This window comes from Haliotis rufescens, unplaced genomic scaffold (assembly GCF_023055435.1).
Source record: "Haliotis rufescens isolate VD_foot unplaced genomic scaffold, xgHalRufe1.0.p SCAF_6, whole genome shotgun sequence".
In the NCBI taxonomy this organism is placed as follows: domain Eukaryota; kingdom Metazoa; phylum Mollusca; class Gastropoda; order Lepetellida; family Haliotidae; genus Haliotis; species Haliotis rufescens.
The window spans coordinates 41806287-41824131 of record NW_025964334.1 but is presented as its reverse complement, the minus strand read 5'-3'; the positions used below and the strand labels follow the sequence as shown (position 1 = coordinate 41824131).

The following is a 17845-nucleotide window of genomic DNA, read 5'->3' as shown; positions in this document are numbered from 1 at the left end:
CCACACGTTTGTATATATTTTGCATTTGTATCTCACTAAACGATGCTAGTATAATCATTTTACATAAAACTGAGTTATTTTTTATCTCTGGTGTCTCATAGGCCAACTGGCTGGGTGGTATATTTTATATTTTGTTATGTACTTTGAATGTATGTTTTTTATACTGCGTGACAGGCAAATAAAATATTATCTTTTTTATCTTATCTTTGACTCCATGAGGAAAACTCTAAAGAAACCGAATTTTACTTGTTGCGAGGTATACAAAATATGAACTGTATTTCTCAGTTTGCAATAATACATGTGTAAAATTAATAAACAAAACTTGCACAGTTTTTTCACATTTTATTGTTTATTGAACATGCATCTACAAGTATGACAAAAATATGGTAATAGATGATATTTCTACTAATTAATGATAAGGAGATAAAGCTACTTTGAAATAAAGTATACTGATAGTATATTTAAGGAAGTACATGTATGTTATAGAAGTTCCAACTTGAAAACAAATATATATTAATATTGGGTGTCATTTGTACAAATCTTGACACACACCATAGACTTATTCAATTTCTGCAATGACAAAATATATTCTGCCGTTAGGAAACCAACACATTAACTGAAATAATTTTCTTTGGTTCATAGATCATTAATTATTATGCAGAAATCATTCTTAGATAAACAGAAGCAATGGATTTCAACCTGCAAAGTATGGAGTATAAATAATTGTACTGGTAAGCAACGAGATTCAGCCTCACCTGTAGAATAATGCCTACATTTGAGAACAGATTTATTTATTTAAGAATAGTTCAAAAACATTGTACCATGGCAGTGTAGCTCACCTAGTTATTATTTTCCAAACTTCATACCCTATTCATAATACATGATTACTATTATGTCAGTAACAGGGTGTAAACGATTTTTAAAAAATGAATGAGCTTTTACACTTGGAGATGGAAGACGTGATTCCAGGCTACCTCGGAAGTGACCTTGACCTGTGGCAGACACAGCACATTAACCAACACAAGTCGCCTCTCCCCTAATCCTACAGAAAGTATATACCTACTGAGACTAATTATTAATGCAGGAGATATGTTTTGAGTGAATGTAACCACAAGCATTTTTGTGACATTTTTCTAACTCGTGAGCTTGAAATTTGACTGTTCCAAAAGAATTTAGAAGGGCCACAGCAGAATAATAACATCTAATGGAAGTAAAAAATCACCAGAATAGGTGCTAGTTAAATTTCTTCACAGGTCTACTAAAATATACATTTACTGATGCAGTCATTATGATGTTCTCACATGATCCATGCGTGCATACCCCCAGGACACTTCCTCTACAAGACATCATATGCACCTTACCCCATGCTCTATCGTATACATAGAGAGCTCTCTACTGTTCCAGATACAACACTAACACCTGGAAATTGCAAAGCATCATACTCAAGCGCATCATTGCTCAAGAGTTTTGACAAGTGATAAAAAAAGGGCCAGGAAGATATCCCTCCAGTTAATCTCCCAAGACAATAAGGATTCTAGAAATCTTTACCTTAATCGACAGACCCCACCAAAGTGGCCTTGTCATTTGAAAATGCTATGATTTTTATGAATTTATTTGAAATTTAAGCTATGTAAGGTAACCTCCAAAGTACTAAAAGGTCACTTAATATTTCATTGCATCAAGGCTACACTTAAAATCATGTACAGTTAGTCTTATTCTAAGATCCAATAGTATGGACATCTCGGTATCACCTGTTGTGAGTCTTATGGAAAAAAGGCTCTACATGCATTGATTATGTGAAAACAATGTGTAAAAATCATCTAAGATAATTGTTTACCTCTTTGGGTTTTACTGCAACCCAACCCAGTTTGACAGAATTCTTTGTTTGTTATAAGTTATAATCAAGGCCCCCATTCCACAAAGTTATCTTAGCACTATGATTGTGGTAAGTCTGTGCTAAAAGTATGGGAGTTATGAACGACTTAGTGATAAGAATGCTTTGTAGGACGGACGTAACATTATCAGGTTGCATTTATCAAAATCATTTGACCTTTGACCTCATTAATACTGAATATTTCAGTTGAAGAAATCATCCATTTTTCATGCTATCTCAAGCACAATCTGTGCCAGTAACCTGTAACCTTGTTCATATTGACTGATGATGTGATTTCATTATTGAATTTGACATGCATTCATTACTATATTACTGGGTCAAATCCAAAATTGGTGGAAATCCATCAAAACTTGATAAAAGGTATTCCCAAGATAAATGTCAATCCTTGTCATGTCATGATCAGTCCAATAGTTTGTGACAAGAAAATTTAAGACGAAGACAGACAAATACATGGTCACCTTACTGAAGCTTATAGCCTAGGCGAGCTTCTTAGCTGATTAGGAAGAAAACAGATGAAATTATGGACTATATTGCATTGATCTGAAGAGTACTACACAGGACCAAGGCCATAATGAATGAATCAGTGCCTCAATACCACACCGCTTCATATCATGCTATGATCCCCAAGTACTTGCAGACAAAGTGAGTGAGTTGGGTTTAACACCGCTTTTAACATTATTCCAGTTATATCATGGCATGTCAGCTTAATGTGGGAGGAAAGCCAGAAGTGATGCAGGTCTCAGACGTTTACCACTTTGGTGAAACCCACGAGCACGGGTATGGTGCTGACAAATTTAGAAACATAATCGGGGCGATCTTGCAGACAAAGAAAATTACTACATATTACAAAACATTCCATGTGAGTCACACCTGTCAACAGATATGTACACAAATGGCTTGAACAGCATGTTTATCTGCCTCCTGCTGCACTTAGTTCACAAATTTGGTTAATGCATTGTGGCCTAAGAGTTAGGGATGCAATAATGCTATAGATAATTCTATCTCTTCTTCAATTACCCATTTCCATTCATGGATCTTACACATCAATACAAAGTTGGATTCCCAGATATACAGAACATAAATGGGTAATATGTTTACACTGTGTCACTGTCCAACAGAATAATAAGTTATAATGTTAAATACAGTTACCAGTATGCTGTGTATATTTGTACAGGAAGTTGTTGATGATATAAGAGTGTTTATAATGACAAAGATCCACCAGTCCATCTTTTCTCTGACTCGCATGATGATACTTAGGTATACCATGGTCTCTTACGCAGCCAACGGATTGTGTATCCTGAGTCAATGCGAATTTTGATAGATGCAGCCTCTGCTGCACGCACAGTTTCTTTGACTGCCTGCATTAAGTTCTGTGCATTTCCAACCAGCATCTCCGTCGCTTCCTGATCTTCTTCAGATCCTGCAAAATCATTAAACAACCTTGTACATCCATATACAGGGCAAATATACTAACATTTCTAAGATATCAAATATAATTATACACATATTCTGTTATGATGTGTTAGTGAAAAAATACTGCATTTATCTGAAAAAGAAAATTGACATCTCTTGAGTTGAATCAAACAATAGTTATTGTTGTTAATAATTCAAAGCATACTACCTCTATTACCATATTTCATAGCCATAAATCATGTATTTTGGCTAATATCACACTACGAAATCTTCAGATTTTCAACAGAAATCATCTTCACTGTTAACTATCTATAATCATTTGTACAGATAATAGTATTCACACTTGTTTAAATCGGGAAAACCTATCTTCTTTCCAATGTCAGCCATCCCCAGATGCAAAATATGGAGGCAGAGGGTGGGAATACTCCTGATTTAATAGAGGAAGTATTCTTTGAATTATTAACAATGATAACTATTGTTTGATAATTCCAACAAATACCATAACTCTATTACATCAAAGTGAGAATTTACCAGAGGGATTGGTGGGTTCAGATATCCAGTTAACAGTTGACTGGAATAAATTAAGAATAACCACAAACTTTGATCACCACCTTAGGTAATTCCTTCATTCCAGGGTTTTTGGGGTACCTGATTGTCTCATATAAATCTTCCTACTTGTTGAAAATTTACAGCTGTACAATATTCTCAATCCCCCAAAATATTTATAGAACTACTGTTAATTTGTATCCTATTCCCTACTTGTGATGTCATCCATCTATCTTAAGATCTTGAGCTATGTGATCTTCCAATTTTGTTTTGCTCTGGGCATCATACCTGTACTATTGATGTCATAACCACCTCTGCTGACGTCACTTACATCACTTCTGGTCACCTTGGCACCATGTTGTGACCTCAATAGCAATAAATTGCCATTAACCTAAGACCTACCCTACAGCCATAGACAATGTGTGATGAAAGGTAACTTACTTTCTCAGGCTGTTGCTGCAGGAAGTCTTCGCCTCCCCAAGTGAAAGTGTTCAGGGACCGCCATGGATAATTCTGAACAAGCTGTCCCACAGACATCATGCGAGACCAGTGGATAAGGACTGGATTTCATGTGACATGAGTGTACCAAACACAGGAGTAGCATAGGACACATAGGACAAAGATGACGTTCATCTAAATCCTTGCTGAGAGCTAGAATCGTTTACTGTTGATGACCAAGTCCTCCTAGAGTTGTAGTCTGTTTTTTTGCTACAAACTCAGGGAGAGTTTTTATGGTAATAGAGCTCCCTTCCAATGAGTGCATAAGACTGGAAAAGTAAATAGCATGCAGTTCCAACACTCAAGATGCTGTGGCAATAGCTGTGAGGAGGACTGTCTTGGGTCTTTTGAAGTAGGGTAACTGTTGACAAAGGTTCAAAGGGAGCCACAACAAAGCCGATGCTACAATTGAGAGGTTCCATTTAGAGAAATTGCATGAGACCTAAACGTCTTCCGATAGGAAAGATCTCTTCAATCTGTTGAGAGTATGATAATCTCTAATTTTAAGCGTGTCAAGTTAGAGAACTGACGTTAGGGTTGTGCCGTGATGCAAGTTGTTATCTTGGTGAAGGTAGAGAAGAACATCAGCCACCTTGGGAATTGTTACAGCTCCCTGATCCTGGTCTTTTGCGTAACTGTAAGAACTTGTTCAATCTGTTGTCATGGTGGATGAAGTAGTTCTCCATGACATGTAACCTTGGCATCGACAAATTCGGAGTGCCCGCTCTTCTGCGTGATAGTTTCCAGGCAGATAGGTTGAGGAAGTTTAGACATCCATATACAATGTCCAATCGATTTGATGCTCCAGGAGCTTGAGGGGATCTTCTAGTAGCAACATCAATACTATGAGACAGAATTGCAGTAATATGGTCGAATTTGCCCTTTTAACAATCAATACGGTACACTAATTTCCATTATTTTTCATTTTAGCTTTTCCAATTAAAACATGCAATTTAAACATACAAAATATGAAATGTGTCATTCTCACTTTTAAATATTCTTGTGGTATTACTAGGACATAAACTATATCTACATCTAACCATAAATAAGTATCAGTCACTATGCATAACTTATTGTCTTCAAATGTCTACATGGATGAAATTACAAATTTAGTTGAACACTTTAAATCTCCTATACCCATCCCTACTTTCCACTGGGACTACATCAAAACACAGAAGGTTTATCTCCTAAGTGTCGACTGCACAGAATTCAGCCAAACCTGGAGTAAGTCATATCCTGAAGTAAATGTCAGAAGTCCCATTCCTCCAGCAATTTGCATGGTTGGGTTGATCCTTAACCTCTGATATCATCAGCAATACCTTGAGAAATAGATCTTCTGGCAGACAAAGGATGCCCCTGTGAAGCAGGAATCAGGCTCCTTTGTCCCTGCTCTACTACAGATAGAATCCTATGGTCTGATGTGACTTGGCTCCAATTCTCAAATCCTGTCCACCCACTGCTCCCAGTGTAGCCTGTGGGCTTAGGCTGAATGGCGGTAGTCTGTAATCCAAGCCCATAGACAAAGCTATAGGTTGAAAGGGTTTACAAGAAAAGATACAGCTTTATGGATGACAACTTCTTGTTTATTGCATTTAGCAGTGTTTCAATGTAGAATCCTACTTCATTCAAGCTGGAGTCACTCCAACTAAGTAATGGGAGGCATATGTTGATGATATGTTGTGACAAGCAGCAGATTAACATTAGTAACAACAGGTAATGGATAACAAGTAGCACACAGATAACTGGGTAGAGACAGATGTACATTAAGAATAACAAATAAAATCATAGGTAATGAAGGATTAAAAAGTTGTAACAAGCTGATTAGAAACTAATTATCGTTTGATCGTTTGATTAGATCTTCATAGGCAGACAGGATGTAATACCCTTCATCTCTGTTGATCAAAGGTTGTGATGGTGGATTTCTATGGCTTCTGAGAGTTTTCGTTTTGTGAAGTGGTGGAGAAGATTTAGACTTCATAAAACTGAATTTGATATCTGGAGAATTTTTGCTGGTGGCCTGTCAGGGCTGATTGCTGTCTGCTTTGGCTGTTGAAGTTTTATGTTCTTCGATGCGGGTAACTACTCGGTTTCCCTAAGGTATGAGTCACCAGTCACAATTATTCTTATAGATCACTCCTTTGGGGTGTTGCATGTTTGAGGGGGGATTATGGCCATTGTCTTTGAGGATGATACTTAGTGACGGGAAGCCAGTGCAGATAGCATTGATGCCTGCTTGATGCTTCAGTAATGTGCTGATTAGATGTGAGTCTTGCCAATGTAGGGTAGGGTGATTCTGATGGTGGAGAATTCTAGTTGGTTTGGGTTGGGGCTGAAGTATATTGGAGATGGCCCTCTTGACTAGCGTGGTAGGATACTGATTGGGGTTGGTGAAGACATGCGGCAGATGATGTTGTTAATGTTAATCTGCTGCTTATTACAACATAAGTATACATATAAACTTCTCATTATTAGGCTGTAGTCACTCCAGCTTCTTAACGGTTTAAGACTCTACATCAAATGGTGGCTAAATGCAATAAATTAGAAGTTGTTATCAATAAAGTTGTGTGTTTTCTTATTTACTTACACATTTCTAGAATGCCAATTAAACATGTAACAAATGTTATATTTGGGATAACACTTTCTTAGTAAAGTACAGATTATAGTACTTATAGACTCAACTGAGAAAGTTTTAAACTAAATATAACATTTGTTACATCTGACCACTTTCTATACACAGTTAAAAAAGTGTTGCACCCCCTATACTTTTTCATGGAGGGGTGTTTTGAAAGGGTGTAAAGATAACCGAATTAATATTATAACCAGGATTTCGTGTATACCAACAAACCAGTGTATTGTCTATACAATGAACTTAAATGGGGTATTCCATGACCTTATGGCATGTAATAATCTCATGCTGAACTTTTACGAAAAATGAACGAACAACGAAGACGCATTAAGTATGGTGACATCTCAATAATTTTTAGTGACCAAATTCATCCAATAGGGTAAGAATGTCATATGGAGATTTGACGAACACAGTAAGTCAATATCGAGAACTTCCACCAAGCACTTGGATCACAGCTTGAAGTCTTCGTCTCATACTCCTCACCAGACGTTGGAATCGCTCCATGGGCAGCTGCTGCCACTCCTCGTGTAATGCTGCTTCCAATTCACGCAAGTTCTGTGGAGGAGGGTCCCGACGATAAATCAGGCGTCCCAAAATGTCCCATACATGTTCCAGAGGATTCAGATCTGGACTCATTGCTGGCCATGGAATCTGCGTCAGAGCATTGTTGTGGATAACCTGGGTCACAGCTCGTGAACGATGTGGTCTGGCATTGTCATCCATGAATATCGGTCTGGTGGCCAGTGGATGATTGTCAAAATGGGGCACCACAACTGGATTCAGCACCTCTTGGATGTAGCGCTCCCCTGTTAAGTTGCCTCGAATGGTCACTAAATCAAGCTTACAATCAAATGAGAAGCATCCCCAAACCATAACAGATCCACCTCCATATGGTACAGTTGGCATGATGTTTCTTGCAGTATAAGCTGTTCCAGGACGCCTCCATACTCTCACTCTGCCATCCACAACATGCAGAAGGAACCTGCTTTCGTCCGACCAGTGGACTCTTCTCCAGGACCTCAAGTTCCAGTTCTGTCTCAGTCTACACCAGGCTAGACGTAGTCGTTTGTGGTTGTCTGTGAGTTTAGGTCGCTTGATAACCCTTCTGGACTTCAACCCTGCAGCTTTAAGACGATTTCTCACGGTCTGGGTACTGAACTGTTGAAGCCAAAGACGTTTCAAGGTTGTGCTTGTAGCAAATGGATGATGCCTTACCACCCTCAACAACGCTCTGTCATCTCTAACTGTGGTCTTACGTGGTCTGCCAGAGGGTCTGCGATTCCTTACATCATTAGTTTGTGCGTGTTTTCTGACCAAACGGCTTATTGTTGAGTAGTGATGTCCGGTTCTTCTGCCAATCTCCTTGAACGAAAGACCTGCTCCATGAAGGCCAATAATCTGCCACTTGACTGCTTCTGACAATCGTCTACCCGGCATTGTGGGTTACAATAAACTGGGCTGTCAGAGAACATCTTTTATAGGCGATGTTGAGCTTAAGAAGATACTGCAATCTGCAAATGTCATGCACCATGCAATTCACGTGCTGATTGCTACGTTTTGGTGATCATCTTCCCTCCGAAAACATTACACATTTAACATCAGATCCCCAAGGAATACCTACCATTAAAACCAGAGTGGGCGTTTTAAATGTTGTGATGTATCAAACGTATTAATGTGGGGGTGCAACACTTTTTTTACTGTGTATATATGGCATTGTGTCTTCATGGCCAATTAAACAGTTAGTCGACAGGGTTTTCTCCAACATTTGGGAGAAGCCTGGTTGCCAGTAATGGTGTTGTCCACTTCCTGCCAGTTTCCCTCCTCTGTGGGACAAGCCACACCAGCTTCCAAGTGGTTTCAAGATGGTGACAACTTGTCCATTTTGTCTCACTTAATTTGTGCTTGTCCTTGCTACATGCCACAAATCTTTCCTTTCAAGAATCCTGACACAGGGCCCTTCTAGTTGAATTAGGATGACTGATTTAAGGTACAGGCACTGGCAGCTAAAGGAATGGTTGAATGGTGGAAGCACATCTTGGAGATGACTCTTGGGAAGCTTGCCATTAAATAAGGCTCACTACGGTCCGTCTGGTCTGTTCTGTCACAGCTCTCATATGAACTTGCAAGGAGAGATAGCTATGTTGCAAGCTGTGCGTTGACATGATAACAATAACTAAGACTCATAACAGTAACTCTTCTTGCATCTTGACAATTCTGTCTAATGACTGTGTATCAAGCCAATCTGGTCAGTACGTAGTTGAACAGGGGTGTCTCTGGTAATTCCATCATATGAATCCTTCAAAGGCGGAATGATGTGACGAACGCATGTCACGAACCAATTTATGTAATTCACGATGTTCATTGCTGGCTGGTTAGTGCCATACATCTCCCTGATCTTCATCAATGGAATAGAAATGTTGAGATTTGGAGCTCAAAACAACTTGTAAAACTCCTTATCGATAGAAGGTGGGTCCGGTAGAGTCATATCATATGTTCAATAAGTTTTCCTCTTCATCGAATGTGGAGGTAATGCCTTGTCACTACGCAGCTTGGCCAATCCCTTGTTGGCCTGTGTAATCAGTGCCGAACCAGAGCAAGGAAGAGTTGTACGCTTACTAACGGAAGATGCCGTCCATGGCAACAAGAGTATTCAATCAGTAGAGATGCAACCTCTTCTTGTCCAGTAGGCGGCAAATGAGGCACAAGATCATTGAGTTCCTGTATCAGGTCTTAGGCCTGGCTCGTAATCCACCACTGGAGGTGATGATTGTGAATCCACCATCATCAATTAAGTACTATTGTCACAATCTGTCCGATATCTGGAGCTGAGGCATGTAAAGAAGATTGATCATTGTTCCCTCATCCCGGATTGGGCCTGGTAAGCCATGGGCCTCATAACTACTGACACATAGCAAAAGCAATTTAGATTTTAAAGTGTGAAGAAGCCAAAAATAACTGTGCTGAGACACCTACGTATATATGTGTTGACTATTGCACACACAGGAAAGAAGTGAACTTTTCTTGCTTTGCAAATGCATGACTGCTTCTGAAAGCAAGACACTATTTTCTACAGAACTGATTATGGATAGTTGATAGTGACTATGACGTCAGTTGAAAATAAGAAGATTTCATGGTATGTTAGACAAAATACAGAATTTATGGCTACGGTGTAATAATAGGAGTATGGTATTTGTAGGAATTATAACACTATATCTTGTGACCTTAACCTTTGATCTTTTCATCATGTGCCAAAAGAATTTTCGAAAGACATTTGAAAAAAGTCTGTGGAAGAAGTCTCTATTTTCAATAAACTTTTTGTTGTTGTCATTAGAAAGATCAGTGGTGGCAATTACAATCAAGTTCCAACAAAAGCAAAAAGCAGTTATATTACAATAGACAACATATGGTGCTGTATGTTGTCAAATGAACAACCGTCCTTGATGAGGGCAAGCACAGTGGCAGGCTTATCTCAACGGTACTGAATTACAGGTGGGCATTTCCGAAGGCTTGTTGCAACTTCTCAGATGGATATTCCATCCTGCAGACAACTATTGCACGATCCCTATACTGTTGACTTATGCAGTACAAATCTTTGCCCCTTGCACTTCTGGTTTAAAATTGTGGAATCATGTTCCAAAATTATTAATTTGAACACATCAGGGCAAGGAGACTTTTGGACCCTTTATTGTGGCCCCTTTGAGACTAGAACATGCACCAACAAAAGCAAGGAACATAAGAACACCCTTAGGGACATGGAACAGATCATAAATGTATCCAGGTCCTCACACGTCACATGCAGCTAAGGATGGCAAGCAAGGTAATACACCATGTAACAGAAATACCTAGCGCAATCAGACCACGAGAAAGATTGATAACCAACCATACACCAACACACAAATGGAGTGACACTTCACAGACCGACATAATTAATTAATACAAACACATGAGTTAATTACATTATGTGTTGATCACCTGCAATGAATATCTGTATAATGCTGTTTCCTATAATGCTGGGTTGGGATGCAGCTCCAGTCTAGCTGTTGAGCCAAGTCTTTCACAATTTTTCACCCATTGTTTTTCCTATTCTAATTCAGTTCTACCATATTTGTATTTGTTCACGTATCACATACGTATTTTTTACATTCATTTGTTTCACATATATAGAAAATGCTGCTAAACGTACATAGTAGGGGTGACTATTGAGGCATTTTTGACTATTGCGATAATATTGCGATAGTTAAAACAACTATTGCGATACTATTGCGATAGTGGCCCTACTATTGCGATACTATTGTGATAGTTTTCACTTGCAATTATAGCAGGCTTTAGCAGCATATATTTCAGCATTTTGACTGACACCATCAAAATAATTATTACTTTCTAATACTATTTGTAAAGAAAACAAGAAATGAAAAGAAAACAAGTTCAAATTGACCTCTCAAAAACATTTTAATACAAAATTTCACTTCATGTAACTGGTAAAGTCTTAGGTTACTGCAGTGTTTTAGCACCAATGTGAATGAATGTGATTGAATGACTAGTATTTGATCCCCCTTTTTCACGTGGACGAATATCTGGGTGCGGTCTTGTCAAGTGGTCGGTCAGATTAGTAGTATTTCCTGAATACTTTAGAATTATCCGACAGATTCTCAAACTTACTTTTGCTTGTCTGTCTCGTTTGGCATTTTGACAAAGCCGAAATAGTCCCATACCCACGATTTGCCTGCCTTATTGGCGACAATTTCAAACTGACATGTGGCGTCCGCCATCTTGTCAATGTTGCCTAGCGACGAGTAGCTAAGGGACGTAACTCTAAATCAAGCAGACAAAGTAGTGCAATCCAAACGAAAGCACGACAGAGGTTAGATGATCATAGGAGTTGTTTCTATGTTTTTTAAGAAAGTAAATGTACCAAACAAATTAACTATCGAAACTATCATAGCTGGTGTGATACCAATATTTTGTGTTACCATTTTTTTCATGCTTTTATTTTTGTGGATTCTTTCTTTCTCTTCTCTGCCTTTGCGTAGTGGTGTTTTTAGAATTTAAGGTCAGTCTTGGTCTGTGTTGTATTTTTCACCTCAACAACTTGGTAACCGTTCTCAGTAAATACAACTTTAACCATCACACAAGTGAAAGTACCATGCTGAAAGCAGGAATACGGTGAGCAATGTTCAAAGACAACATAGCTGGGACCATTCATACAAAAGTTTAAAGCTTCATCGACCTTGTAGTTTCCACAAAGTTAATGACTGACCAGAGAATGACTTGACTTTTAGCCCTGTGGTTTCAGAGGAGTATGTAATGTAAAACCATTGGAAAATGTAAAAGACGACAAAGCGCCATGACATAAGCTCACTCAACAGTCAGTAAGGTGAGCTAAAAGTCAAATTTAAGGTGTTGGTCTCAACCTTGTGTATATATACTTTCACAAGATACATGCATAAAAAAGTGAGCACATATATCCATTTCAAAATGGTGGTCATTTTTTAATTAGATCAGAATTTTGTGGGAATGTCTGGGTTTATTCATGCCAACTTCAGCTTCATAGGCACCTATTTGATAGGAAATTTAACACAATTAATAGCATACAGCAGATCGATGGAAGAACGAACGGATGACAGGCCATGACTTACCTTCACTTGAACTTTATACTCCATAACCATGCAAACTAGGCCACATGATCAAGCTGTGTGCATGCTTAACTAATCTCAAACACACAGCAAAACCAATCGTCCACAACTACCTTGTTGGACCTGCATGTCAAGGCCAGCCAGAGTGGTAGGGGCTGTTACAGACAGATTAAGTCACACAAATTATATACACAACAAAACGCAGATGGATCAAAGACCCTCAAATTAGAAATCCTTTTGTACTTGTGCTCAACTGTGGGTATGTGCATGTGTCACTTCTGACTGGGAACTCTGGTGCTCATTGTTAATGACATGGACCAGTAATTAAAGACATGCTACCAATATTTCATATGGCAGACTTTGTAAAGATACATATCATAACTATGTATGTAGTTAACCTAAAGTTCCATGCCTGTAGAAGTAACCAGGCCTGAGAAACTACCGGTATTGACATGTTTTACAAAAACCTGAATGGTGACCTTGACCTTGGGACATATTTTGACCAAACCTTTCCTAGGCAATTCCACATTTTATAGCATGTATACACTGAGCCTTATGATAAATGCATTAATATCCTTTTGAGAAAGTGTATCCACAAACATTTTAGCAACATTTCTCTATATCATGACATTGACTGTCTCATTGCACATGCGAATAGAATTTACAACAATCTTGTGAAATAAGTCCATTGTAGATATCCTCCGTCAATAACCTTTGCACCATATTAAAATAAGTGAGTTAGTGAGTGTATTGCTACTTTTAACAGTATTCCAGTCATATCAAGGTTTGTCAGCTTAATGTGGAAGGAAGGCCATAATAAAGAGGATGAATGATACAGGTACAATCCAGTCCCATTAATCCTACATGGATGGTTGCATATGATTATGTGGGATTAATGAGAATGTCAGATAAACAAAATAAAGTAGCATCAACATTGGACAATTACACGATAGATAACGATACCAAAAAAAATGAAAAATGAAATATTCATATTGTTATGTTACATTGTTAGAGGAATATGTTTTCTAATCATGCAACCTCCAAAGCTTAACATAAAACTACTGTTACATGCTGTATGACTGATTCTAAATACTTTAAAAAGCATAGTCTGGAATGGAAGTCACCAGTTTTTATATTTCACAATTATCTCAAAAGGTGACATTGATGTGTTTAAAGCCTAATTTTGTTCTCCTTTTCATCAATGAATAGCTCAACAAATTTAGCAACACCGTGTTCTGATGGCATTTAACTTCACCTGGAAACTACAAAGTTATTTCTTCTTTTATTTGCAGATGATATGTTACCGTAAGTGTGGGGTTTATGTGATACCCTTTTCCCCTCGGCAACTGTTCTTATCAACAATTCCTTGGACCCGGGGATGACGTAGCTCTCTCAAAGTACAAGTCAGTTTGGTTTCTCAAAGTCCATTTATTGGAGACGGAATTCTTGAATATCACACAAGAGGTCCTCAGAGGTGTTTCTGTTGCCTTACTTGTTTATAAACAATGTATATCTAGGGATGATATAGAAGAGTCTGATATACCTTCTTAACATCTCTTAACCCTAACACATTTCTGATCCAGACATCTAATATACCAAGAACCTCTCTGGTTAGACATGAGTCTCTGAATCCCCACACTACTCTCGGACAACTCATTAAATACTATCGATGGTAATTTCAGCTCCTACCACTGAAATAATGTTTAACATCATGTGAAGTGAGTCATAACACTTATCTCAATTATAGCTAATTTCCATTCCCTCAAACGGTGGACTCAGTTTGTGCTATAAAACTCTTCTTGTCTAAAACAAATCAGTGAACTACCCAAGTTCATCGGTCACATGGACCCATGATGAAAAAGGAATACCACACTAGTTTAGTAAGCCCCAGAAAACTCCCAACAGACCTGTGTGTTTCTACAGTGCCTGGTCACGTCAAACTGACATCTTTCATTTGCTATCTCTTGCAGTTAGACCCAATCTTGCTACTTTTCTTTTAACACATGAATAAATATTTCTACCGTAGAGAGACACAGAAGCAATCAATGGTATGTCTCACAGGTCGATGGTTTTTCCCAGAACAATCAACCTGCTCGTCTCCATTTACCTCTTTACATATTTACCCTAGATCTTGGTAGAATTTCAGAAACACCATTTTAAGTTTATACCAAACCCTTTCTCCAAAGTACCCTGGTCATAGATATACATTTGAATATTTCATATTTATTTTTTCATTACGTGTTTGTATCGTTATCTATCGTGTAGTTGTCCGATTTGTTCACGAACGTTGATACTGCTTAATTTCGTTTATCTGACATACTTGTTAATCCGACATAATCATATGCAACCAACCATGTCGGATAAATGGGACTTGACTAGTAATGTTTTCAAACAAAATAACTGGACTACAAAAGCTAATTATTCAGTTGGAATGTTATTGCAAACAATGGAATTTGTCTATAAACATGAATAAGACAAAAGTTATATATTGTCGCTAAATATGGTGGTACATTAGCTAAAAGAGGGAAATAGTTTATCAAGGGCATTCATTAGATGTTGTATCAGTCTAAAAGTACTTTGGTGTTTATTTTACAAACAGATTATCATGGGAGATGCATTCAAACAAAGCTACAAAGATCTGAACTGTTATTCTTCAAAATATGAAACTTCTTGGTAATAAACACGATAGTACATTCTTCAAGATTTTTTATACAAAATTATGTCCAATCTTGTCATATGTACTCGAGGTTAAGAAATGTTTGATGTCATAAAAGAGAGGACATTTACATTCATGAAAAAAGATTCCTTAGCGTGAAACCTAGTACATCCAATGTAATGGTTTACAGAGAATGGGGACAATACCCATTAACTATATTTGCAAAGAATAGACAATAAAATACTAGATCAAATTAGTAAAAATGCCTGTACCAAGATCTAGAGCCATGTTGTAATATGCTGTTACTCAATAATCAACAAGAGTAGAGTAAGTGGGCATCATCTTTTAAACATCAGCTTTATTTAAGTGGTAATGTTAATATATGGACAGAACAGAATACAGGTATACCAGATAATTTCACAGATGCTTATACTCAGACTTGGAAGATATGTACATTTAAACCGCATTGTTCACTATCATCACACAATAAATTATCAAGTTTTTCCCTCATTAAAAACAGTTCATATAGAATGCAATTTTTATTCAATGGAATACTATAGTACTTCGTACAGCACTTGAAGATGCACATGTATGAGGGGCATTCAATAAGTTTTGCAACTTGGGCATTTGTGTTTACACAAACAATGTTATTTTGTGGCAGGTGTGACACTAGTCATAACATCAGGTTGACACATGTCAAAACAAGTTCCAGACACAACAATAAGTTAGATGTGATGGCTTCATTCACCTAAGGGTGGTCACAATCATGGATTAAAGTTGTAATAAAGTTCCTTACCAAGGAGGGATGCAAAGCAAAAGAAATCCATGATGGCATGTGTACAGTGATGGGTAAGGATGCTCCTGACTATTCCACAGTTAGGAGTCCATAGACGATGACCCAAGGTCAGGCAGACCTTCAGTTGCCACCCAACCGGAGACCATTGCTGCTATAGAAAGAAGAATTTTGTCTGACTGACGAGTGAAAGTGTCTGAACTTTCAAGGGAATTCCAAATATCAGTTGGAACTGTTGAACCATTATTCATGAGCATCTTGGTATGTCAAAGGTATCTGCAAGATTGGTACCTTGAAACCTCAGAGCTCAAGATCGCCATCAGAGAACTGAAAGTTGTCGCAACCTCCTGTATCTCTATACTGCGGATGAAGCCGGATTTCTTTCTCACCTAGTGACAGGTGATGAAATAATGGATCCACCAATGGGACCCAGAAACCGCCACAGAGGTGTGGCTAGAGGGCCAATCTGCGGATTTCTATAAAAGTGGTATTAAAAGCTTGAAGGACAAATGGAATAAGTGTATTGAGGTGAATGGAGATTATATTGAAATGTAAAAGTGCAAAATATATTCTGCGACTTGGTCTTATATTGAAGTTGCAAAACTTATTGAACGCCCCTCTTAACTTACACAAACTCTTTATCGAGACAGGAACTTATATGGCAATCTTAAGAGAACACAGAATTTGTGAGTTTGGTGATTTGAACTCTGCAGAAAATAAATCTCATTTCTTACTAAGAGAAAGGAAGGACTTGGTGTAACATGACAATCAACAGAACATGTTGGCTGAGTATTGTAAGGGTGGCAACAACCTAGAAAGACGACAGGGGTGTGTAGAAAAAAAATGAACGTCTAAGCTCACTTGATCAATGATATGTCAAACATTTGTCTCCTGATCATGACTGAAATCAGCAGGTGAGGTTAAGGAGGGTGATCCAGTGTACAATGCTGGCAGATTATCATCGCAGGGATCATTTGGCATGGTGTATGGTGGGACATAGTTGGAACCTAAGGTTGGTTGTTTGGTTGGTTGGTTGGTGGGTTTGTTGTTTAACGCTGCACTCAGCAGTATTCGAGCTTTATTACACCGGTCTGTAAATAATCGTGTCTGGACCAGACAATCAAGTGAATAATGTCATGATCATCGATACACGCAATTGGGATTGATGACAAAGTCAGAGAGCCTGATCACCCGATCCTTTTAGCCGCCTCTTATGACAAGCATAGTCGCCTTTTATGGCAAGCATGGGTTGCTGAAGACCTATTCTACCCTGGATCTACACGGGTCTGGAACTTGAGTGAGTGAGTGAGTGAGTGAGTGAGTGAGTGAGTGAGTGAGTGAGTGAGTGAGGTTTAACGCCGCTTTTAACCCACGAGCACAGGTATTCTGGAACCTGAGGACAGGGTAGGATGACCAGTTTCCTGTTGCAAGTCACAGATGGGCATATTCCGGTCTGGCAGCAAAGAAACATGGCATACACGCCCAGTAACATTCATCCAACAATACGTTGGTGGTGACATGACATGGGGTTGCCTGTCCAATGACTGGACTTGGTCACAGTGCAGGGTAATCTGACAGGTGACAGGTACAGGTGTCACATCCTTGATCCAATCATTTTACAACATTTTGATAACCACCTACTGACTGCCAGACCCATTTACATGGACGACAGACATCCTCCAGCCAAATGCAATCACAACTACCGCATTCGAAATCATAAGCGCCACGTTCTAATAAGCGCCCACGGAGATATTTGCTGATATATTGGCTAGTGAAAAATCCCAAT

The 17845-nt window shown here is 38.4% G+C and overlaps 1 protein-coding gene across 8 annotated transcripts in view; it reads right to left on the bottom strand.

The window, feature by feature from the left end:
- Positions 1 to 329: 329 nt before the first annotated feature.
- LOC124110749 (vinculin-like) overlaps positions 330 to 17845 on the bottom strand; it is a 270082-nt gene continuing 252566 nt past the window's right edge. For 6 of the 8 annotated variants that reach the window (XM_046470118.2, XM_046470119.2, XM_046470122.2 and 3 more), the window contains 2 exons: positions 12724 to 12765; positions 330 to 3314 (listed from right to left, as the gene is read on the bottom strand). In XM_046470118.2, coding sequence (XP_046326074.1) covers positions 3148 to 3314; positions 12724 to 12765 — 209 coding nt within the window. In that variant the 3' untranslated portion in view covers positions 330 to 3147. The remainder of the gene's footprint in view (positions 3315 to 12723; positions 12766 to 17845) is intronic. The other 2 variants (XM_046470120.2, XM_046470121.2) reach the window with 1 other exon arrangement.